The sequence below is a fragment of the Dermatophagoides pteronyssinus genome, unplaced genomic scaffold (genome assembly GCF_027571235.1).
Source record: "Dermatophagoides pteronyssinus isolate colony J.1.1.1.1 unplaced genomic scaffold, Derpt_VIB-CSIC_2022.12 sq0007, whole genome shotgun sequence".
NCBI classification, from domain to species: Eukaryota; Metazoa; Arthropoda; class Arachnida; order Sarcoptiformes; family Pyroglyphidae; genus Dermatophagoides; species Dermatophagoides pteronyssinus.
In genome coordinates this window covers 2,402,781-2,428,183 of record NW_027461531.1, presented here as the reverse complement: position 1 = coordinate 2,428,183, position 25,403 = coordinate 2,402,781, and the positions used below count along the sequence as shown (strand labels likewise).

Here is a 25,403-nt window from a genome sequence, read left to right as displayed (position 1 = left end):
TAATAATTAAATTTCTCTTTATAAAAATAGATGAATGATTTTGAATACAAAAAAAAAGTTTTATTCAATCCTAATGGACATTTGAAAACATTTTTAAATTTGATTTTGAACATTTTTTTTCTTTGTTTTCAATTTGACATCCTCATGTAATAAATGATATTCCAATTGAAATTGAATTGTTTATTTTCGTATTCTTCAGCCAACTTTGTGTGTTGACAATTTGGACAAAAACTTTTTATTAACATTTGATTTATTTATGGTTTTAATAATGAAAAGAAAAATACAAATTCACAAAAACATTGCGAATGATAATGTGTGTATTGTTGTTAAAAAAATGAAAAAATGATGATTGAAAAATAACAATGTTGATTGAGAAAAATGAACGATTTGATGCTTGACAAAATGCTGTCAATTGAATGCGCTCTGAAGAAAACGCGCTGGAAAAAACACTGCTGAAATTAATTGGCAATAAGCCCTTTATACTTGTTTTTGTCGGGTTAGTTTGTGTCTTTTGACCTATGACAGTCATATGTTTTGTCGATAGGCGCGAACAGAGATTTTTCAAATTTTATATGCTATTTTGTCATGTTCGGTTGCAATTTCTCCCCCCTTGAATGAGAGGTTGTCACGGTTACGTTAATGATATCATGTCCAAGTGGAATTCGATAAGTTTGTACGACTTCCTTTGAATCAATTTTTGAATGTTTGTATTTCGAGAAAAATCGATGAAATAATTTCAGCTGTTTCAGATATAAGTCACGCCAGAATTTATCGGTGGAACTTTGCGTTGATGATGTTGATGTCTGTTCAATTGTTGATGCGATTTGATTATTGGTTATTTCCGTCATCGTTGGTGAAGAATTTGTTGATGTAGATGCTGATAATGATGATGATGACGTTGATATTAATGTTGATGATAAATTCGTTAGCTGATTTAATCGATAAATTGATTGATTTGTTGTTGCGGTAGCTGAAGTTGCTGTGACCGAACAATTTGATAGTTGACGCTGAACTTGAAATGATTTTGTTGTCGATGTTATAGGAATCGATGAAAATGACGTTTTTTGTTGATGATAATGATTATTGCTTAATTGTTGAAAATTACGTTGATTTAATTTTGTTGAATGCGGTGTTGATAAATTTTCTTGAACCAAATTGGTTTTTATCGATGTTTTTTCTTTATTTGTAGTCAATTGATTTTTTGGTGAAGTTAATTCCTTTGCAGGTCTTGATGCCTTACCTAAATTTTGATCTTTAAATGAGGACGCAGTTGATGCAGTCGATGGTGATCGTTGAGCTAAATTTGGATGATGATGAGGTAAATTTGTCAATTGAACATTTTTCGATGATGATCTAATTAATTTATGTTGATTAATCTGTATCGATGATGTTGTTTTCACATTGGATGATTGTTGTTGATTATTCTGATTGATATGATTGTTGAAATTTGAATTTACGTGATTTTTATTGATGAAATTTTGATCAAAGCGATTGTTGTTGATGATGAAAAATTTGGTTTGATTAATCTTTTCATTTTCGTTGTGTTTAAAATTGTTGTTGACATTATTGATAGTGATTTTTCGCATGACTTTATTATCTTCATAATTGTTTGTTGAATTGATATGAAAATTATTGATATTGATGATACGTTTAACGATTTCAGATGGTGAATAATCAGTTTGACCATGAACAATGTATCCAAGAGATGTTTTACCAATTATGAATGGATCGATATTTTTATCTACGTTGAGAAATTTGAGACGGTTTATGTCACTATTGCCAAATAATATGTCGACTGGAATGTTTTCGTCGTTGAAGTTGATGTCGAAAATTTTATTGACATTACGTTGAACAATTTCTGGTAATGCGTTGAATTTAAATTGATTGATTGTGTCGTCGATGATTAATTTAAATTTACTTAATTGACCATACCGGTCCGGAAATTTGATGATTGTGTAATAATGACCAATAAGACGACTAAGATTTTCGCCGTAACCGTTGATACGAATTGGTACACCTTCGAATTTTGGAAGATTCAATAATTTTACTAACTTACTTGATATAAACGATACTTGTGAGCCGCCATCGAAGATGACACGTGCTTTGATGTTGTTGATTTTTGTTGTTAAAGTTTGTAGATATTGAATAGAACTATCAGTCATTGCTAAAGCTGTATTAATTGATTTGATTTCGTCATTAATTACTGTCGATGAATTTGATGAAACAGATGTTGATGATGATGAAGATGTGGCCGCAGCCGTTGTTGTATTATTCGAAGCTGTATTTTGAGCAGGTCGACAAAGATATGAAAGATGATTACCTTTACATTTATGACAAATATATGTTTTCATGCATTCACGTGTGCCATGGTTTTTTCCCGTGCAACGGAAGCATCTTTTTTCTTTTGTTAATACTTCAATTTTATCGTTGACCGACATTGGACATAAACTATGACGATGATGTTGATGACAAAAGATACAAGTTAGTTTTATTTCATTTTCGTCATGATCGCTGTTTGATGATGTGACCAATGTATTATGAGATTCAACATGACGATTTGATTTGGTGGTGGTGATTTGATTGATCAACATGTCGGTAGAAGTTATTTTACGGAGATATTCTTCAACGTTGGATAATGTGATATATTCTTGATCGTTAGAATTGTTTGATTGGTTGAAAGCCCTGCGGCGATGTTCAATATCGAATTTTGATAGAATATGGCTTAGGATGGTTCGTCCATCGCCATCATTCAATTTAATTGATCTAATGTTTATCATCAACTCGTAATACTTGGCGTATACGATAGGTTGAGCATCAAGGCGGAGATATGGAAGAGATTGAATTTTGTTGACTAATTCTTTAATAATTACAGCTGGTGAGCCATAATATCTTTCCAACGTATTAAGTATGTTCATGAAATTTGGATTCTCTCGTTGATCTCTGATTCGAGCTTGAGCTTCCGGTGGCAATGCACCCATGAGACGACGAAATTTGGAAGTTGCTGTTGGAACGAATGTGTTGTTGATGATTAATTCCAAGGCCGCTTCTTTGAATTCGGGCCATTGTACAGCAGAACCGTTGAACTTTGGCATTTCTTCAGGTTTTATTTTCATTGGTTGACCATGATTTAAGAAGTTGTTGATAGGTGGAGATTGATTTGTCGTTATTGGTGAAAGATTTAATAATGGTTGATTATTATGAATGATTCCTTGCGACGGAATAGCTTGAATAGATCGATCTGCAACTACGATACTATTATTTGCATTATCACCTGGTGTCGGTGGACGATTTAAATCTACATTGGCTGCAGAACCAGACAATGGTGTTGATGATTGATTTGAGCCAACGTTTGCGTCAGGACTAGAGATTGATGATGAAATTGAAGCACTAAATGAATCTAATTTTGACTGTAACTTGCAAACCAGACCAAATGTTGAAGAAAAAATGCTTGTCATTTTGCTCAATTCGTTAATCGCTTGTTGGCATTGGTTGAATAAAAATGATGATGAAATACCCTGAGCCATTTGATGATCAATTTGCACGTAGAGATTGATAAATTTCATGATTTGATGAATTTTGTTCATGTGAACATTATCGTCTTCTTCGTTATTTTGTTCAAGTTGTAACACGATATCTTCATACTCGGAGTGCAGCGCTGAAGCTTTGTCAACCTCCGGTATTTTACCCTGAACACCTAGCAAATTATGCATTTTTGAAATTGCAATACGACAATTTTTTCGTTGTTTTAAGAGATCATTAACAGAGAGATCATTAACAGAGAGGTCGTTATCATCGAGATCGTTTTCCATGTTGTAGGAATTTGAACGAGACGATGAGATGAGAATTTTGAACGAGATGAGATGAGAATTTTGACCGGGCGTATGTGTATTCCAGAAAGAGAGAGAGAAAGAAAGACAGAGGACAGAGAGAGAGAGAGAGAGACAAAGGACAGAGATAGAGATGACAGAGATCGAGATGTGTATATATACCAGAGATTGAGAGAGATACGATAACCAGAGATCGATATATATACCAGAGAAAGAGAGAGAGAGATACCAAAGAAAAGAGATAGAGATACAAGAGAATTTCTAGAATACACAGAATGGATTTCTAATCGAAATGGACAAAAACTTTTTATTAACATTTGATTTATTTATGGTTTTAATAATGAAAAGAAAAATACAAATTCACAAAAACATTGCGAATGATAATGTGTGTATTGTTAAAAAATGAAAAAATGATGATTGAAAAATAACAATGTTGATTGAGAAAAATGAACGATTTGATGCTTGACAAAAATGCTGTCAATTGAATGCGCTCTGAAGAAAACGCGCTGGAAAAAACACTGCTGAAATTAATTGGCAATAAGCCCTTTATACTTGTTTTTTGTCGGGTTAGTTTGTGTCTTTTGACCTATGACAGTCATATGTTTTGTCGATAGGCGCGAACAGAGATTTTTCAAATTTTATATGCTATTTTGTCATGTTCGGTTGCACAATTAACGTATTCATAGTAGTTGTTTTTTGTTTTGTTTCATTATTTTCAATCATCATGTTTACCATCATATTATTCTATAAAACATCTGCCATTGTTTTGCTTTGTTTTAAGTGATGTGTAATTCGTGAGCGAAAAATATTCATTGATGATGATGATTACGTCATACATTTATTTAGATTTTTTCCCCCTTTAATTCATCAGAATCTAATGGAAAAAATGTTTACAGAATGATGAATAAGATTCATTGAAATAGTCGAATAGAGAAAATAATGATGGAAACAATTTGTGTTTTTTTTTAAACGTAATAACGTTTAGAGTTTTTTCTTTGAATGCAAAAAAAAATATATATGAAAATTCATATTGACTTAGTCATTATAAATCATTATCATAATCGAACAAGATACCTATACGATATGATATATGATTAATAATAATGGATCATTACTTCCAGATCACAGGATATACAAAACCAAAACCATTTTCTTTGAAATTTTTTATTGACTTTTAAGATATTCTGCGAAACACTTTCTCTTTATCATATCAATATATTAACATGAAGATCATTATTTTTCAAACAACCACACACATTTAAGATTAATTTCCTTCCTGTTCGTTTTGTATGTTCATTTTTTGCTGTTGTTGTTGTTGAAAATAACCATAAAAATGAATTCTTAATTCTCTTCTTTTAGTTTTTTTTATGACTGTTGTTTGTTTTCTATACTTGTCCGTTCCAGAATTTTTTTTTTCAATTCTTCAATTGTTATTGTTGTTGTTTGGCAGATATATTATGGTCGTTTGATTGTTTGCTTGACAATAATTTATTTCTGGTCTATCCGTTTTCATTTTCTCTCTCGATCTTTTGCTCTCTTTCCAATTCTTATTCATCATTATTATCAACAACAAGAGCAAAATGATGACAAAATTAGTTCCGCTTATGATACTGTTAATTTGTTTCCAAAAAAAAACTTATATGGAAACAACCAACACAAGTCAGTTCGTTATTTTTTTTAGAGTTTGAATTTCATTTACAAAAAAAAAAAAATAATATTTTGTCTGTTGCCTATGATTTCTATCAACATTTTTTTTGTTGTTGTTCACTTCAATATTCTTTCTTCAATATTTTTTTTTTTGCTGATTAAATTTGTGATCAATAATTTATTTTATCTTCATGAATAAATTTTCCTTACTTGTTCGTTTGTTTGTTCTGAATTTGCTGAAGAAAATGTTGAAACATACAACAATGGTTGTGATTTTTTTTGTTGTTGTTGTTGTTGAGAATTTTGGGTGCGTTTTTTTCTCACACACACACACACAACAATTCGATTACATAATAACGGTCTTTGAGATGAATTTTGTTTCTGTTGTTGTGTAACATTCACAGAAAATAAAAGTAGTAAAAAAAATAACACAACACACTATTTTAGAAATATAAATTGAATATTAGATTCTATTCAATTCAAAGTCTGATTTTCAATTTATTTCAATTTCATTTCCAAATTCTTGATTAAGTAACATTAATAGAAAACAACAACAACAACAACAAAACTTTACCAGATTTTCTAAATTATTCATTTCATTGTAAATAATAATAAAAAAAAGACTATGAATAATGATAATGATGATTGGATTATTTTATAGGATCAAACTTTCTTTTCTTTTTGCACCAATCCTTTTGCTTCTGGGCTTGATTTTTTGTTTTCTCATTGCTTGATCGATTCCTGTTAAAAGAACTTATACAATATGAAAATATTGATTATCAAAATCTGTTGATTCTGTTTTGTTTTGCTTTGCTATCATTATTAAAAATGGGTCGATTTTTCTCGATTCACCACAAACATCAACCAAAATCATATATGAAACAAAACCTCGGTCATAAATCAACAACATTCAATGATTTGTGCATGTGTTTCATGAAAAGAATCTGAGTGAGAATAAATTGTTTTTTTTTCTTTCGTTCAATATTTAGCTATCTCATTTTTTTGGCATTATTTTTTCTTCGCTTGTCATACATTTATCGTTCTTGTGTCTCTGTATTTGCTTGTCGTTTATATATTCTTCATCATTTTTTTTATATAAAGGCAAAAACCATAGACATACATTTGACATTTTTTTTCCACATTGAAATATGAATAATATTATGGCGACCCGGAATATTACATAGGAAAAAAACCTGACAAGTTTGACACTTGTACTCAAAAATTTACCAGCACACACACACACACAGAAGATTTCTCATTCAATTCCGAAAATTGTATCAAGAATGGGTTGAATTAAAATACCGCATAAAATATATTTCTATTTTTTTCTTGCATTTAATCTTTACTATTCGATTAAAATACAAATAAATTCATATAAGGAACATTTTATTCATGAAACTTTATTCATCAAGATAAAATTTAGAAAAAAAATAATACAAAATTTCTATTGATAAATTTTTGGTTTTCTACCATATTTTTCTTTTCCAAATATTTATTCTCATCATCTTTTTTTTCCGGAATACTATTATCGTATTCAATCTTTTAGACTATATCTAGACATTCGATCATTATGCACACAACAGAGACAACAAAAAAAAAGCTAAAATATAAAAACATCTGGTGTTTGTATCTGAATTCTAGATTCATTCAAAAATAAAATCATTTAAGCCAACAATAATAACATATCAGGAATTATTCTGTGGAAAAAAATACTACTAAAGTTAGTAGAATATTGTTTGTTTGTTTGTTCGTCTATCATTTTGATTGTCTTGCATTTTTACGAATTGTTGTTGTTGTTGTTGCTGATTAATCTGATTGATACGAATTCTATATATCTTTCTCTTTTGAATTACAAATTATCGTTAAACCAATTGTATTTTTTCTACCATATGAATACCGGTTATGTTTTTTTTCCTACACTCGATAATATAACTTTTTTTTTGATTGCTTCTTGATTGATTCTTTGGTGTTGCAACGCTTATTCATCAGAATTTTATTTCTTATCCATAATTTTCTGATTGTAAATTTTGAATATACAAATATTTCGCATATCAAATCTAATCACAAATCAAAACAATGTATGATGTGATTATGATGATGTGGATGATGATGATGATGATCAAACTTTATATGTTTGAAATATTACGGAATAATAATTCTTTTTGTCTTCCATCTCAAACCTCTATCTATTCGGCATTGATACGAATGATATCGAGAAAACTTTTTGATATTTTGTTTGCATGTGAATAATAACAATATATTCATATACTGGCATATGCAACATATCACATGATAATAATAATGGTCTCTTTTCATTGATTGTAAAGCAAATTCTTCATTTTCTTTTCTTTTTTTTTTTTTGAATAATAACAACACAATAAACAAAAAACTCATCAAATATACTCAAATGTTAATATGTCGTGTGAAATTGGAATTGGAAATATACAATCAATTTGAATAACGATTTGAATTCGATTCTTTCATGATGATTATAATAATGTCCAAATCTTATGTGCCTCTTCTGTTATCGATATCCGAAAAGACTAATAATATTTTGCAATGTAAATTATATGAGTTTTTTTTTCGTTGTTGTTGCTTTCATTCTTTTTTACTTCATTTTGAAAACATCATCATCATCATTATTTGGATATTATATGAAAAAAATACTCTCTATTAAATTTGCTGAACGTTTTTTTTTCGTTTTACCAATTTTTTTGTTCAAAAAAATATTCTTGTGTGTGTGTTGATCCAGATTCACACTTTATTATTATTTACTTAAGAAATTGAATTGGAACCCAAAATCGAAAATAGTAATGTTTGTTTATTTTTGTCCAATTTCTTTTTTTTTCTCATATCGTTGGTGTTGTTTACATCTTTATTTCACTGTTATTTACAACGATGACGATGACGATGATGATCAAAATCGACATTCATTTGTTCCGTTTATTTTCTACAATTCATTTCAATCTATTTTTATATTTGTATTTTGTTTGTTTGTTTATCTATTTGTTTGCAAATACGATCTATAAGTAAATGTTTTATTGGTATTGGATTTCAGTTATTATCGTATTTATGTTTGAATATGATACTTTCTTTGAAATGTCACTGATAATATTTTTAGCTGTTGTTGTTGTTGTTACTTTGTCAATTGGTCTGATTTATTTTGATTATTTGCAATTAGATTATTATCATCTGTATGTTTGGATAGAACAATTTGTGAAAAAAAACCATAATCTTGTAACGTATATTATCTTATCATGGCCAATATCCTAAATCATATGTCCTTATTATTCCTGCAGTACTTGTCGCATGGAATAAAATTTTTATAATTCAAACGCATTACATATTTATAGATTCTTTTTTTTTGTATAAACAAAACAACGAAAATTGATTATTATCATCCGTACTTAATAGACATTGATCATCCAAAATACTCATTTATTGTTAATTAATCATTCTATTTGAATAAACATGTTTATTGATCAAGAGATTGTAAGTTTTGATATCCTTTTTTTTCTGCTTTCAAATCCTACATTCATGTTTTATCGACGAATCAAAAAGAAGCACTTTTTGTTTGCATGTTTTGATCATTAACTGAGATTTTATCTTTCGATTCCACATTTTCTGTATGAAATCTTTTTTTGTTGTTGTTTTGTTTTGTTTTGTTTGCCTGATGATTTAATTCGGATTTTATTTTTTCGTTTCAAAATAAAATATAAAACATTATGCCGTATATAAATATGAACATGAATAAAGTATGCAAACAAATCATAGTCACAAATGGAAGAAAATCAGGCTTCGGAAAAAAAATCGGATATATAATTCCCGTTTTCATTTTGTTGAAAACATATATATGGCTGTACAGCGGTGAATAAATTTGCTAGATATTTCCACTGTTGTTGTTGTTGTATGTTGTTTTTTTCCGGTATTGTTTGTTTTCTTTCTTTTACTTTTTTTCCTCTCATATTTCACTCACACAAAAACATTGAGATTTATTTACCCCATATTCTACATTCATATCATAACCTAATGTTGAAAATTTTTTGTTTATAAAATCATTGATAACCCGCGGGGTATTAATGCAGAAAAAAATGAGATTTGTTGTTGTTGTTGTTGTTATTGTTGAATTATAGTAATACTCATTCTTTTTCGTTTGAAAAAGTTCCTGGAACTTCTACCGAAACAAAATCCCAATATTTTGTTTGTGTACATATTTCGATTGATTGTTTACATAGACGCCCTATATTCTATGTTCTAAATTCTGGTCCTATTAGTGTGAAGATGGTTGATGATGTTTGTGTATCCATAATATCAATCATGGCCAACATGGAAAAAAGGTTTTGGCACACATCTCCGTATTATTATTATTATTATCATAATGTACCGAAGTGAACAAAAAAAAATATATATAGAGGGAATTTTATTTTTCTTTTTTGTTTGTATGTGAATATTTAATCACAGTAAATCATATCTAGAATTTTGATCCAAGATTCTAGATTTTTTTCCCCATTGATCGGCTGTTATTACATTGATCAAATTATCTTTTTACATTATGAATTTATCATCATGTAACAAACGAGTTAACCTAAGATTATTTTATTGAATTTATTATTTATTTGTTTAATGATTTGATTCTGATCAATGATTAATCAATCGATTGATTGATTTACTGATCGGTCTAATGTTCAAATATATAGACGAAATGGATATTGGATCGTTTGATTAATTGATTGATTTTTGTTTTGAAGCAAAATGAACAAACCAAAAAAAAAATCAATTGATCAGTTCATCGACTGTTTTATTCGAGTCTTATTTTTTCACTTAATTCAAGTGTGAATTAATTTGAATTTGTTCAATTCTATACACAAGTGAATCGTTAAATCAAAAAAAAAAAAAAAATGCAATACAGGAAAGCCCACTTTTTTCACACACACTGAAAACATTCAATAATAATAAATCTATGAACAATACATGATTGCTATCATCAAAAAACATCAAAAAAAAAAGAAAAAAAAACATAAAAATCCGGTCCACACACTCAATTGAATGTGAAAAAATAAAATATTTGTTCTGTCTAAGATCAGCATCCACACGCACACACGTTAACATCCCAAAAGAAATATATAAAGATCAATAGAATAAGTTAAAATATTCGTTTCGTTAAAATTGTTTGGGCCACTTTGCCATTTTTTTTCAACGATGATTATCATGATGATGATGATGATGATGATAATGTTCATTGGTCTGGAAATTTTGGTTTTACATTTTTTCATCATCCTCTATTCTTTCTTTTCTTTTCTATAGCTATGAACATATGTATAATATTGGTGAAAAAAATAAGATTTATATACACATGACATGAACATGTAGGAAACCATAAAGCAAAAAAATAAAGACCATGTCCAAGATAAAGAAATATGGAAAGAAAAGAAAACATACATGACCATCATCAAACACATATAATAGATATGAATAGCAAAATGGGAAAAAAAAAGATAAAAGATGTACACATTACAATTTAAATGAGGCCATATTGTTCTTTTTTTTCAATTTGATTCAATTTTTTTTGCCAACAAATCCACAATCAATGATTATATAAAAGAATTTTTTTTAAATAATGAAGCACGATGTAAATATATTTAACAAACACACAAATTCAATAGAAAAATCCTTGAAAGAGATTCACTTTTTTCTTCTTGTTTTTTGTGGTGTACTCGCTCTTTCACCATAAACATCAATTTTTTTTTGCTTCACTTTATCATAATCATCGTCGTCGTAGTCGTCGTCGTTTTATCGACAACAAAAATCAATGAGTAAAATGTGTATAAAAAAAAGAACAAATGTTATGAATTCCATGGAAATAGAGAGAAAAAAAATGAAAATTATTAAAATTGATTCTGAATAGTGTCTGCAAATTCATTCATTCATTTTATTCTTGGTGATGTTAAAAATGGTCGATTTTTCTTCTTCTCTTTTGAAAACAAGAATTATAGATTTTCATTTCTACTCTATTATTATCATTATCATCACCATATCTATTTTTTCAAGAAAAAACCATGTTCTTTACATGAAAATAATCTATGATCAGAAGAAATAATTTGAAATATTGAGAAGAAGAAAAAAACTTTATGATAATAATGATGATGACAATTTATTACCATCATCATTATTGGGAAAAAGCCGGTGATGAAAGAAATTTTCTTCTTTTTTTTATCTTTCTAAAATTGAAATGAAATCGGAACTCTTAGAATTTTTCGATAATAATAATGATGGTGATTATCATAATCATAATTTTTCATAAGATCAGATTTTTCTAATTTTCTGCCGGTTGCTGCCACATCCTTTTTTTTCTTGCTTGCTCCCGAAATTAATTTAAATTGCGGAAATTCGTTTAAAATTTGAGCAACAAAAGAATTTTCAACTAAATTTTTGTTTTTTGTTGCGTTGAAGGAAAATAAATTAGCTGACCTATTTTTTTGCAGCTCTTTTTTTTGGTACGTTTTGCTTGACTAGTTTTTTGGTTTATTTTCGACACTTTTTTTTTGGAAAGTTGTGTTTGACAACAACATCATTTATCAACAACAACAAGGTTCAAATGTCAAATGGTTGGACAAGTTTCTTTTTCTTTCTGTCTTTCTAGACTGACCAACATGATGAACAGTCGATTTCCTGTGTGTGTCGGTTGTGATTTTACCAGAAATGTTCCTCAACAAATTCAATGAAAAAAAAGAAAAGTGTTTTTTTTTATAAATAAAATTCAATTTCTGAAATTAAGCAAACATTAAATATTAGAAAAATGTTAAAGTCTTTATTTAATTATATTCTTTATCATTATACTTCTTTTTCTCTTTCAATCTCCTTTCCTTTGTGATACCCTTAACAAAAAAATACACTTATCGTTTTCTGGTCATTCCATTAATAATTTTATGTGATACGTTTCAAAAACAAAACATAGGAGTGGATTTCATTTCGATCTCATTCTCTTGGGAAAAATTGATTTGAAATAAGGTTAAAAACGATCAAAAAAAAGGAGAAAAAAACAATCTGAAAAAACAATTTTCCACTGTTGATCACTTGTGTTTGAATTTCTTAATTTTCATTTTTTTTTATTATTTCAAGATTCGATTTTCTTTTCATCATCATCATCATCATGTTTGTTGTGCTATCAAAACTATTCTTGTTATCCGTTTGGTTGGTTTGCTTTGGTTAGTTGTTTGTTGTTGTTAATCTGAATGTTATATACAAGTGATGGTTAAAAAAAAGAATTGTTCGTTGGTTTTTTTTTCTCTCCTATATTATTAAGTATTCTTGACCATATCGAAATTTATATTTCATTCAATTCACGATAGTTTGTGTGTTGCTTTAAATATTAGTTGAAAAAAATTGTATGTGATGTAATTTTCTTTTCTTTTTTTTCATTATTATTATTATTTTTGTTTAGCTTCTCCACCAATAAGCTCACACATCATATATATTTCTGTCCCATTCATTGGTTTTCTTTATTATCAAATTTTTCTGTTTTCTACGAAAAATGAATTATTATTATTGTTGTTGGTCGTGTAAGAATAGCAATTTACTATCAGTATAGAAATAGTTTATTTTTAGAATGGCTGCATGGTTAAAAATATCCAAAGGGTTTTTTCCCCTATTCTCTTTAAATGAATGATGATAAAATGAAAATTAAATAATGTTTCATTTAAAATGAGATAAATAAGTTTTTCATTAAATCTTTTAATGAATAAAAAATACTTTAGTCGTGTTTTTTAGGTCGATCGACTTACTTCATTGATCGCAGACTGATTATTGGATTTGATATCGATGATGTTGGAAAAAAAATTCAACTAATAATGGTCTTTTATTATTTATTCGATGATATTTGGCGATAATTCTGTTGATCATAAATAACTGATTTTCAATTTTCTTCAATCTTGAAATATCGAATATTAAATATATTGAAGTAGTAGTAAAAATAATATTTGAATTCGATAGAATCATTTTCCTATACTTACTATATGTTCTTGTGTTCAGGATGAACAACAACATTCAGAATTCTTTGAGTAAATCCATGATACATTCGAATCGTGACATCCATTCATTGTCTATGGACCAATGGTTTTCAGCAACTATGAAGAAATTGTAAATGTGATCTTGTTTTTTTTTCTCAAAAAACCACTGCTTTAGAATAAACAGATAGACACACATACGCAAACAGTTGTTATATTTGTAGATTCAATCAATCTATAAAGTTTCATTTTTTTTCAATGATGTAACACACTTTTATGAATATAAATATTATCCATTCTACAAATGATAATATTCATGCTATATTCTGATTCTCTCTGTAGGTAATAACTATCTGGAAGAAAAAAAAACTTTTCCTCTTTTGATATCAATTTCCACATTCAAAATCAAACACAACTTGGCAATGTTGATGAACAACAACAAAAAATAAGAATAAAAAATAATGGGGATGTGAATAAAATTACTGAAGAAAAAAAAACATATATCACATATTCAAGTCACGTTAACTCTTTCTTCGTTCACATTTCATTTTATCTCATCTAATATCCGTCTATTGCTTTTTTTCCCTGCTATATTCTAAGTAATTTTGGGTACATTTCATAATGAAATGCAATGGAGTTGAAACGACTTAAATGAGATGACACCACCGCCACCACCACCATCACCCACAACAACATATCCACTCAACATTGTTTATACAATGTCTATGTTCATGTTTCGTTATTATCATCATTAATTTTAATTTATATTGAATTAGAATAGAATAAAAAGCTATTTAAGGTGAAAGGTTAACAACGATTGACAATGAACATTTCCATGTAATTTGTTTGGATTGTAGAGAAAAATAAAATAAAATCAGGAAATTTGACTTGAATCATCACGTTTACAATGCTTATTTCAAGATTTTTTTGAAATATTCTTTTATTTCATTCCATTCCATTCCAGTCACATTGATGATGTGATTACATTTTAGAAAAGTAATTTTTTTTATTTCTTTTGTTGAAGATTTCGTGGTTGTTGTTGATGATGATGATGATGATGATTGTATTGATGATTATGTTATTCCGTATTCAGATCAAGCATCATCATCATGAAAATTCAGTAAATGAAAAATTCAACTAAATCCAAATGAATAAAATGCATTTCACTCTCTCTCTCTATCTTTCTCATTCTTTCTTTCTCATTGCTTGTCATTGTGAAAGTTTATTCAAAATAAGAGATTTTAAATTCTATAAATTTCTAAATCGTCTTTTTTCAATTTATCTTTGCTCTATTTTTTTCATCATCATCATCATCATCATCATCATTGTTCCACCAACCAACCTCCTAAGTGATCATAATGATTTCAACATAAAATTATAAACACACAGAATCAACCAGAAAAAAATTGTATATTCTTTTCTAAATAATAATAATAATAATAAATGAAAAAATGAATCTCCTTGGTGACCTTCTCTTCTGCTTCTTGTTGATGATGATAAATTCCATCAACATTGTATAATAACATTTTATTTTATTTTTATTTTTTTTCCATTTTTTCATTGCTTTATTCAAATGTAAATAAAAATGAAATTGTTTTTTTTCTTTTGAGCGTGTGTGTGTGTCTGTCAGAATTTATTCCAAATGTGTGCGTCAAATTTTAACGCTTTATCGCTGAAAAAAAGAAAAAGAAAAATAGAATGACGATCAGTGATCAAAAATTCTCACTGAGAAACAAATATTCATATACGTATGTAGAGATTATCAATGAAAAAATATATGAATTTAATGAAAAAATTTTCCAAGTTGACGAATTTTAATCTCTATGAAACGAAATGAACGAGGAAACGAAATAAATAAAATGAAAAAAAATATATATTCGTGCTTTGCAACAGCAAAAAGAAAAAATATTTTAAGCTGTCATCATCATCATCATCATAGCAAAATATGGTCATATAGAATTTATGAAATCCATTCGACCATATTGTTGTTTATAGTTTGCACAATATACAACTGAGTTGAAAATGATGATACTTGTTTGACAATTATGACTATCATATACAATAATTAATTGAGTTGAATCTCTGTCTGTCTCATTCATTACAATTGTCTATTGTGTCTTTCCATGTTTGTGTATGTGAAAAATTTATTTATTTAATTAGATTCCATTTCCTTGTCCTGATCTATATGTTTTTAATGTTTTCCTATGTGTGTGTGTGTGTGACATGTTTTTATTTTTGATTTTACACTATCCAATTACAAATCAATGATAATCATCATCAATGTTTGGATAATTTCTTTGAGAAAAAAAATAGCAAAACAATCCTTTTTTTCACTATTTTTTTTCGTGAGTTGAATATATTTGTAACAAATATTTGTTTCATTATTTTTCATTTTGTTTTTCAACGTTTTATAATTGAAAAAAATGATCATTATGACCATTATGATCATCGTGGACTTTCAACAAACACGCACACATTCACGAATTGCTGTATTTTTTTTTCTAATTTTCCTATGTTTAAAGGTTAATTATGTCCCGATGGATTCCATCCACCACCATCACCACCATCATCATCATCATCATTAACATCAACAACAACAACAACAATTTTCATATAGTTTCATTTCAGCCAAAAAAAAATGTAAAAAAATAGGTCAAACTCAACTTTAAAGTTTCTTTTGGTTGTTAAAAAACAAAAAATTTATTCAATTTTTTAATTGAAAAAACCAAGGAAATTCACATCAATGAAAACTTTTTCTCCCAACCCGAATCTAGAATAGAATATCGGGTCTGATATGAAAGGAAATTGCTTCTTTTTCTTTTTTCCAAAATAAAGATGATGATGATTACTGCTATGATGATGATGATGATGATGATCACCATTAAATACTAATAATAATTTACCGTTCGAAAAAAAATTTCAAACAAACAAAAAAAAACTTTAAAGAAAAATAATAATTTCATAAACAACATACAAACAACAAGAATTTCTTTCGTAATTCATTCTTGATGTTTATTTGGAGCGATTCTTTGTTGATAAGAACGAATGGCAATTTTATTTTTTATTTTATTTTATTTTTTGAAAAAAGGATGCGTTGAATCTAATTGAAGTTTTTCTTTTTGTTGTTGTTTAATTTTTTGTTCTGGAAAAAAATAAGTAATTTGTTGATAAACAATATTTGTTCGGAAAATCATCTATATTTTTCTTCGTAAATAATAATGATAATAGCCATATTGGATAATTGTCTATCTTGTTTGGATCGGTTTTTTTTCTAAACAATTTTCTTTCTTTCTGTTTTTTATTTGTTCAATAACTTTTCGATTTCATTTCATCTGATTGTTCTGTATCTAACATTTTTCCCTATTTTTTCTGGGAAATAGTTTATAAAGATAGAAGAAAATATAATTGTAGTGTATACAAATCAAACTGAGATTTTTTCTAATTTGTTGTTTGATTCTTTTTGTGTGTATGTGCGTGTGTTTACTTCAATTAATAAAAACCCTAATCACATCGACAATCATTATTGACAACCATTTTAAAATCATTCAATGAATGGATTTTTCATTTGTCGGCAATGAAAAAAAATAATCCAAATGAAAATCATTTTTATATCAAACAAAAACAAAAAATTTTTTTGGGATTCACATTCAATCTGAATGAATCATTATTCATTTCTTCTTCTTTTTTCTTTTTATTCATCTACTCTCTTCGTTTATTCAACTATTCTATCCTATTCTACTATTTTTTTCTCCCCAACTTTTTCTTGACAATTTGTAGCGGCTATTGAAGAATATTCTTGTTATATAAGTCTATGGATTGTGTGATTCATTTACCCCTCATTCTTTTTTTCTTTGTTTTGAAGAAAAAAAAACATCATTTTTAAATTGTCCAGAGATTTGTCGAATGTCGTTTCATCGTTGTTGTTGTATATTGTATAATATGATTCGTGCCATTTCATCTTCAATAAAAAAAAACACAAAATACAATTGAGAATGTTGAATTCAAATTAAGATGATAGGGGGAGAAATTGGTTAACTATTGATTCCTTATGTGCGATACATAAGAGTTTGCATAACATGGAATGATGATGCTAGACATTTTTAGGCCAGCAGCAAATAACAATTCACTTCATCTATGATAGTTTTTGTGATTCAAACACGTAAAGAAAAAAGTAGAAGCAAAACAAAACAGCACATCATATACAGGAACAGGAATTTGTTTTTATTTGTAAAAGTTTCATTCATCTTTTTTTCTTTGTTTTCTTGATTCGTAACTTTTTTTTCTCATTTATTCAATATGAATGAAAAGAAATAACATTTTTGTTTCCCCGATGGCTTGTTTATTCATTTCTTCTTCTTTTTTTGTATTTTGGAACAAAAAAACTTTATGTAAAAAGTTAAAAATAAAACATCTAGATCCATAAGATTCTTATACGTTAAAATCATTATGAATTGAAAGAAAATACGGTTTCAAACAAAACATTTTGATAAAGCTTAGCTTTATTTTTTTCGACCCAAATCTGAAAAGAATTTCATTTTAATCATAACCATGACAATGATGATATCAGTACAGGCACGTTTTCTAATATATTTTTTGGCGAGAATAACTTTATTTTGTCATTATTAAAAAAGGAAAAAAAATTTCTTTTAAAAAACCCAAAATCTTTTTTTTCCAACAAATTTGTTTTTCATTTCGTTTCGCAAAGATTTCCTCTTAGAAATAAAAACAAAAATTAAATGAAAAAAAGTGAATAGCAAACTAATCTTGCATGCAGACAGAATATTTTACTATTGTTTTTTTTCTGGTTCATTGTTTCACGAATTTTTCCACACACACACACATACACCAAAGAAAATGACTAAGATAATTAATCTATTCTCACGCAACAAGCAACAAAAAAAGAAAAGAAAAATAGACAAGAAATCCTTTGTTTTTGTTTTTCAAACAAGAACAAAAACGATAAAGGAGAAAAAATAATACAAACTGCATGGGGTTAACTAATAATGATGGTGATCATCATCATCATCAGGATGATGGTATGAACAACAACTTTATACTGAACAGTTCTTTATTGAATTTTTCATTTTGAATCATCCATATTCTGATGAAGATTCATGCATTCTTGTTCTTGAAATAAAGTAAAACAAATATCAATATTGAAATTCGAATTGAAATTAAATTAAAAGAATAATTAATCGTTATTTGTAAGATTTATTTGAATCATCGTTCCTGGATAGTTTTATGGCTTGTTCTCTTCACTTTTTTTTTATTGATTCAAATTCATCTTATCATCATTAATAATTCATTTTAATTGCAAGTTTATATTATTATTATTAGTTGATTTTTTTGTTTTGTTTCATTCCATCGATTATAGAATTTCTATTGATTTTATGCTTTTTTTTCAAGTTATGGGTTAATTCAAAAAAAACAACACTATTTCAATGCAGATTATCATTATTGTCAATTTTTTTTGTCCTCATCATCATTCCGTTGTCATAAATGTCTATAAAGTTGCAAGTACCAATATTATATCATCATCATATCACACTGGTATCTAATGATTGTTTCAATGTATATCATGTTTGGGTTGGTTGGTTTAAAGGCAGTGAAAAAAAACTACAACAAAAACATTAGTTTCTTTATCAACTAAATGAACACATCATCATCATCATCATTATTATTTTTATTATTTCCAGAACGGTTAGGATAGGTTCCCTTATTGTTTGTTTTTGTTTTTTTCATCAACAAAATGTTTTGTTTTGTTTTTATTTTACTTCAACATTCTCCTTTTTTTATAAATAAATATGAAGTGAATTCTATTTGTTCCAAGCCAAAAAAAAGGAAAAGAAAACGATGACTACAACTTTATCACTAAAACAAAAACATGTAACGAAACATTTAACAAAAACAACGACGAGAAAAAATTTGGCGCCAATTATTTGCTATAAAGAGAGAAAGAGAGATAGAAATGAAACAGTAAAAACAATATGAACTTAGATTTTTTCTCTCTTAATGTAATACAAAGAATACCGATTCTGTTTGGTTGTATTATTTGTTTGTATATTCAAGGTTCACCAGGGGATAATAATAATCGTCATAATGATAATAATACTGATAATGATGATGAAGACTTTTTTTTGTTGTTGAACATTTTTGTCTCATCATTACGGCAGTTGTTCGGTTTCAAGCTTTACTTGCTTTGATTTGATTTTTTTCCTCTTGTGGTTTGCTTGGTTCTCAATATATACTCTTATACACTGATATAGAAACATTACAAATAAAATTCTATCGGTCATTCAGTAATTCATGCGGTTTTTTTTGTTGGCTGTGGTTTTTGTATTGAACGATAACACGAAAATGCGGTTATTTTTTTTGGATAATGGATTTTTTTTTCTTTCTCTCGTTCGATGATAATCTTGATCATCATCTTGTGATGATCGAAACGCCCCTATTTTACTACTATTTTGTTCGATACCAAAAAAAAACCAAACGTGTTTTATATATTCCCATCCCTATTGCTTTTTCCCTCATCACCCTCATCACCACCACTATTGACATGAATGTACGTTGGGGGAAAAAATGGTGCATTTTATTATAATAATAATAATTATTATATGTGTTCAGAATAATGAAAAAGTAGGTTAATTATAATTTACTTAATGGCTTTAACGGTCACTGTTTTTTTTATATATTTTGTGTGTATTTTGTTGGCATGTATGATATGATATGATGAATAAATATAAAGTATAGATGAGAAACAAGCTATGTATCAAATCATTTGGCTTTATCGTTTGTTTCTTTTTCTATTGTCGATGAAACAATCACAGTATGTTTTTTTCCTTTCTTTATTTAAGTGACTTTGAAATTCCAAGAATCGTTAAAAAAACGAAACAAACAAACAATGAAGACCTAGAATAGCGATGATTTTACGGTTGTTTGACTGTTTGAATGTTTCAAGTTTATTTCTATTTTTATTTCCATTCTGTTGAAACTGATTTCATTCCGATTGATGGAACTTTCACTTTTCTTTAATCTTAAAATTCATTGTCATATTGAAGAGAGAGAGAAAAAAAACGTTAGTATTTGTGTGAAACGTTTCGATTGAAAAATTGTTTAGATGCTGTGTGATACCATTCTAACCATATCTCCTATTTTTTTCACTCTCTCTCCCTCTTCTTTTTTCTTGTTTTCTTTCACCGTCTGTGTAATGATGGAATCGATTCCAACCAACTAGATCCATTTATTTGACCAACAGAGCGAATAATTTTTATCCCCTTTTTTTCTCATTCTTTCACATTTTTTTTAACTTTTTTGTTATTCTATCAAACAAAATGTTTGTCAAATAAATGTGAAGAGAACAAATAGATTGAGAAAAAGAGAATAATAATCATAGTGTTATAATCAGAATAATAATAAATCTCTGCTTTCAATAACGAATATGATTCCATTTTTTTTTGTAAATATTCGAATCAAAATTTATCATACAACAATTCTAATGGTTGTAAACATTATGCATTTATATCACGGTATACATTTATACATCTATTACATTCATACATTATACAGAATTTTTTTTCTTTCATTCTTTTTGCCTATTCATACATGATAGTTAATTGATTCAATCATCATCATTGTTTTGTTTATATTACATAGAATTTTTCTTTTTCTTTTTTTTGTTGATATCATTGTGTAATTATAGTCTATTATCAGACTAAAAATATATTCCCGGTTATAAATGGATTATTATTGTTGTTTTATTCGAAAAATTTAAATGATATATACATAAATATCCGTTACGATTTAAATAATGATGATTATCTTTTTCGTTATATGTTGTTTGAATGATTATTATTATTATTATTATTGACCATTGAATGGATATTATTCATGAAGACTTTCAAAATAATTTGATGCCAAAAAAAAGTAGAATTTTCTACTTTCAATACTTTCAAATTCTATAGAATTCATTAAATTCATGAATAAGGAAAAAAAATCAATGTTTCAGACCAGTAATTTAGTTTTTTTTTGTTTGGTAACCAAATTTTTTTTAACCCTATCTCTATTCGTAAATTTTGTTGTTGTTTTTTCAATTTCAATTTTGTCGTCATTCGATTTTTTTTGTTGGTTATCAGATCTGCAAAGCTCTATTAGACAATGTGTTTGTGTGTACACTCTGGGATTTCCAAACAAACATATACACTGAATGTATAAATTGATTTAGCAGAGCCCTTTGTGGCTTGAATAACGAAATTTTTTTTTTGTTTGTTTGTAGAATCTAGAATAGTTATTTGTGTTTGTTTGTATATGTGAATTCATCCATTCATCAATTTAAATTAAAAATTTATCTTTTGAATATATCATAGTGGCTAGAGAAAAATAAACTAATAAGAAAAGAAAAGAAAATTTCACTTTCATTCATTTTCGAAATTTTCAATTTGATTTTCATTTTCATTTTCATTTTTTTTTGAATTGAAATCGGAATCAAAATAAAATGAAAAAAAAGATACATAAAACTTATCCATTTTTATGTGGAAAATTTGATATACGTTGAATTTTGTAGTTTTGTTTGTTTTCTTCCTTCATACTTCTCAAGGCCTACTCATATAAAGAATCAATATTTTCAAAATGAAAGTGAAAAAAAACTAACAACAACAAAATTGGCCATCTTATTTGTTATTGTTGTTCATTTTGTTGAAATTTTTCCTTTTTCTTTTTCCTGTATTTGTAACAGCGAATTTTCTTCATTGAATTCACAAAAAAAAGATAGAATCGTTGTTAGAATGATTCGACCGCATCATCATCATCATTATTCTATAATATAATAATAATCCATTGGAATGAAAAAAATCTACATATTTGTTTGTTTGTTTGATGTCTATGATTTTTAGTATTAGATTAGATTTCTTTCTGTCTAACTTTTAAGGAAGAAATGTATCAAATTCATTTCTATTCTATTAACTTTTGGATAATAATAAACAACTACAAAAAAAATATTATTGTTGTTATTATTTGATTCACGATTCTTATGAGAGAATTTTCTATGAAGATGTAATATTTGACCTGTGTACATATGAGTGTGTGTGCTATACACATCTCAACAATATTGAATTTTTCATGATGGAAAAAAATGATAATGTATAAATTGAGAAAATATGTAAATTATTGCATGTTTCTACATACTTGTACAACTTGTTCGTTAATTTTTTTGTTGTGCAACCTAAAGAGAATAGTAACAAATTGAAGATGAACAATTTTTTCCTGATTGAATACCGATACTGCAGAATATATTTTTTTGTATCAATATTATAATTCACTCTTTTTTCCCATTCGATCTTGGTTTTGTGATAGTATACACACTCACACATCGATAAATCATTGAATACAATTAAATTGATTAGATTTTCATATGCATATTTTGTATAAACAACTGATTCACGGCAGGATTTCAATATTATTTTTCCTGATCATTTTGTTTAACAAAAACAAAACTATTTTTGCAACATTTAAAATTGTTATAATAATAATGATTGGTTTTTTTTACTATCTTAATATTTCTTTAGGTGACAATGGTGAATCGTGAATCGGCTGAAAGAGCCGTCAAAGATGCCAATCCAATTATTGATGGTCGAAAAGCAAATGTCAATCTGGCCTATTTAGGTGCCAAACCAAGAAATGGATTCCTACAGAATGGTAACAACAACAAAAATTCTTTTTATTCTTTTCTTTTCCTAAAATGATTATTTCTTTATTTTCTTTTCCCATGAATATTCTTATTATTCTTAAAAGTATACATTTGATCATCTGACGACCGAATCATTTTATTGATTAATTTTTTGTTGTGTGTATGTGTGTGTGTGAATTTGTCATTTTATTTCACTCTCTTTTATTTTGATTCAAGTATTTTGACATTCATGTCTGATTCAAGAAAAAAATTATTCTTTTTTTGATTTTGTTTTTGTCTTTTTCTTTGACAATTTTTTTCCATAGATTTGTAACAAATGAAAATATGCCATCGGCAACCACACATTGCCATTATATTCAGACATTTTTGATTTTTCTAGTGTGTGTGTGTCAAGCATTCATATTTTGAATTGAAAATTCTTTTATTTTATAGATATGAAGAAAAAAATGCTGAAAGTTTGCTTTTTTTCAATTCGTAATCAAAGAAAAAATTTTGAAAAATTGGATTTTTTTAGATTGCATAAACTTTATTCATTGATGATCGAAACTTTTTTTTTGTTTCCTTGATTATTAATCAAACAAACACACAGAAAAATTTGCAACAAATATTGTTAATGAAGATAGAGATGATGAATTATCGCTTCCATAATCATAGATTATTCGTTTTTTTCAATTTATGTTCCAAAAAATACAACATTTCGAATCGACTTTTCAACCCCTTACATATAAATGAATAATTGATGTCGTTTTACTTGTTCTAAATGGTTGAATCGTTTTTCTTCATTTTTCATTTTTCTACTATTTATTAACAATATAGATTATCTAATTTAATTGCAAAGTTTTATACATACATTCAAGACATTTTAAAATGAATTTCTTTTATAGGGTTTCACACTAGCAGCAATGTGAATGAAATATTTCAAATGCAATATTTCAGTCCATAAGGCTGAAATGTAGTGAAATATTGCATTTGAAATATTTCATTCACATTGCTGCTAGTGTGAAACCCCTATTATAAAAATTAATGTGAATGTTGAAATTTGTAGGAAAAATTAAAAAAAATATATTCAAAAATTCCTATAGATTTTTCATTCTTGGAACTTGTCATCATCATGTTTCTTTTTCTTTTTCTTTTTTGGAGTCCCATTCTTCATCAATCAGAATCATATTCATTCAATTTGAAAGTTTTTTCTCATAGTTTTGGCCTAAATTATTACTGTTGTCTTATTTTATTCTGCGAATTTTTCCTCTGATTTTACAAAAATTATTCGCAAACATCAGCCAAATTCAGATAATTTGTTATTCTTGAATTCTGGTCTGTATTCAGAAAAAGATTGAAATATACGCAAATCTATACATCAGTTGACAATTCTAGCCAAAGCTATTCTAAACATACTAATATTTCCTATAAATATGCATCAACGAAAAAAAATTCATAATAGAAATAATGAAAATATCAAATGATGATGATGACAATTTCAAGTATATTTCATTTCCAAAAAAAATAAGAAGAAAAAAAATCTTCACGGTTCATGGTCGCGTATGACGCGAAACTTTTTATGAATGTATCTTTTTTTTCATGGTTATCATCATCATTATCATCATTCATTTATTCATTCATTTTATTCACCAATGTGATTATCATGATCAAATGATAATTTCATCTTTTCTGTCTATATCGTTCTAATATTTTTATCATTCATTGCCATTGTTGTTGATCTGTTTTTTATCTCATTATCATTATCATCATCATCATCATCATCATTATTCACTTGCTTGCTTCATCCAATTACTTATTTTTACAATTTGTTATTTTTTTGGCAATTTCTATTCTATTCAGATAGATTCAAATTCCAATATGATTTTAATTGTAATTAGCTTCTGTATCATTTTATATTCCGTTCGATTAAACTAATCGACAAAAAACAACCAGAAAAAATTGGCTGTTTGTCTCATCAGTTTCATCATCATGTTTAATAAGAAAATTTACCGGGGGTAAAAAAAAAAAATATATATCATACAACAACAACAGATGATAAAGTAAAAAATTGGATCACTAAAGAATAAAAATTGATGATGAGAAAAACACAGCAGATGTGTGTGTTGTCAGACAGATTGGCTATAATAAGTTTTTTTTTCGAAAAAAAAGATCTGAAACACATATGAAACATATTAACATTATCATCATCAACACCGATTCGATTTGATTTGATTCTTCGTTGTGGGATTTATACATGTCAAACCA

The 25,403-nt window shown here is 27.4% G+C and overlaps 2 protein-coding genes across 2 annotated transcripts in view; one reads left to right on the top strand and one right to left on the bottom strand.

The window, feature by feature from the left end:
• The window catches only part of LOC113792659 (uncharacterized), a 77,887-nt gene that overhangs the window by 34,051 nt on the left and 18,433 nt on the right, over window positions 1–25,403 (top strand). The window contains exon 3 of the mRNA XM_027342578.2: window positions 23,038–23,167. Within this exon, the coding sequence (XP_027198379.2) occupies window positions 23,038–23,167 (130 nt within the window). The remainder of the gene's footprint in view (window positions 1–23,037; window positions 23,168–25,403) is intronic.
• LOC113794135 (uncharacterized) lies at window positions 293–4,169 on the bottom strand. Its single transcript, XM_075820804.1, has one exon. The coding sequence runs from the start codon at window positions 3,807–3,809 to the stop codon at window positions 576–578; it is 3,234 nt and encodes a 1,077-aa protein (XP_075676919.1). The 5' UTR covers window positions 3,810–4,169; the 3' UTR covers window positions 293–575.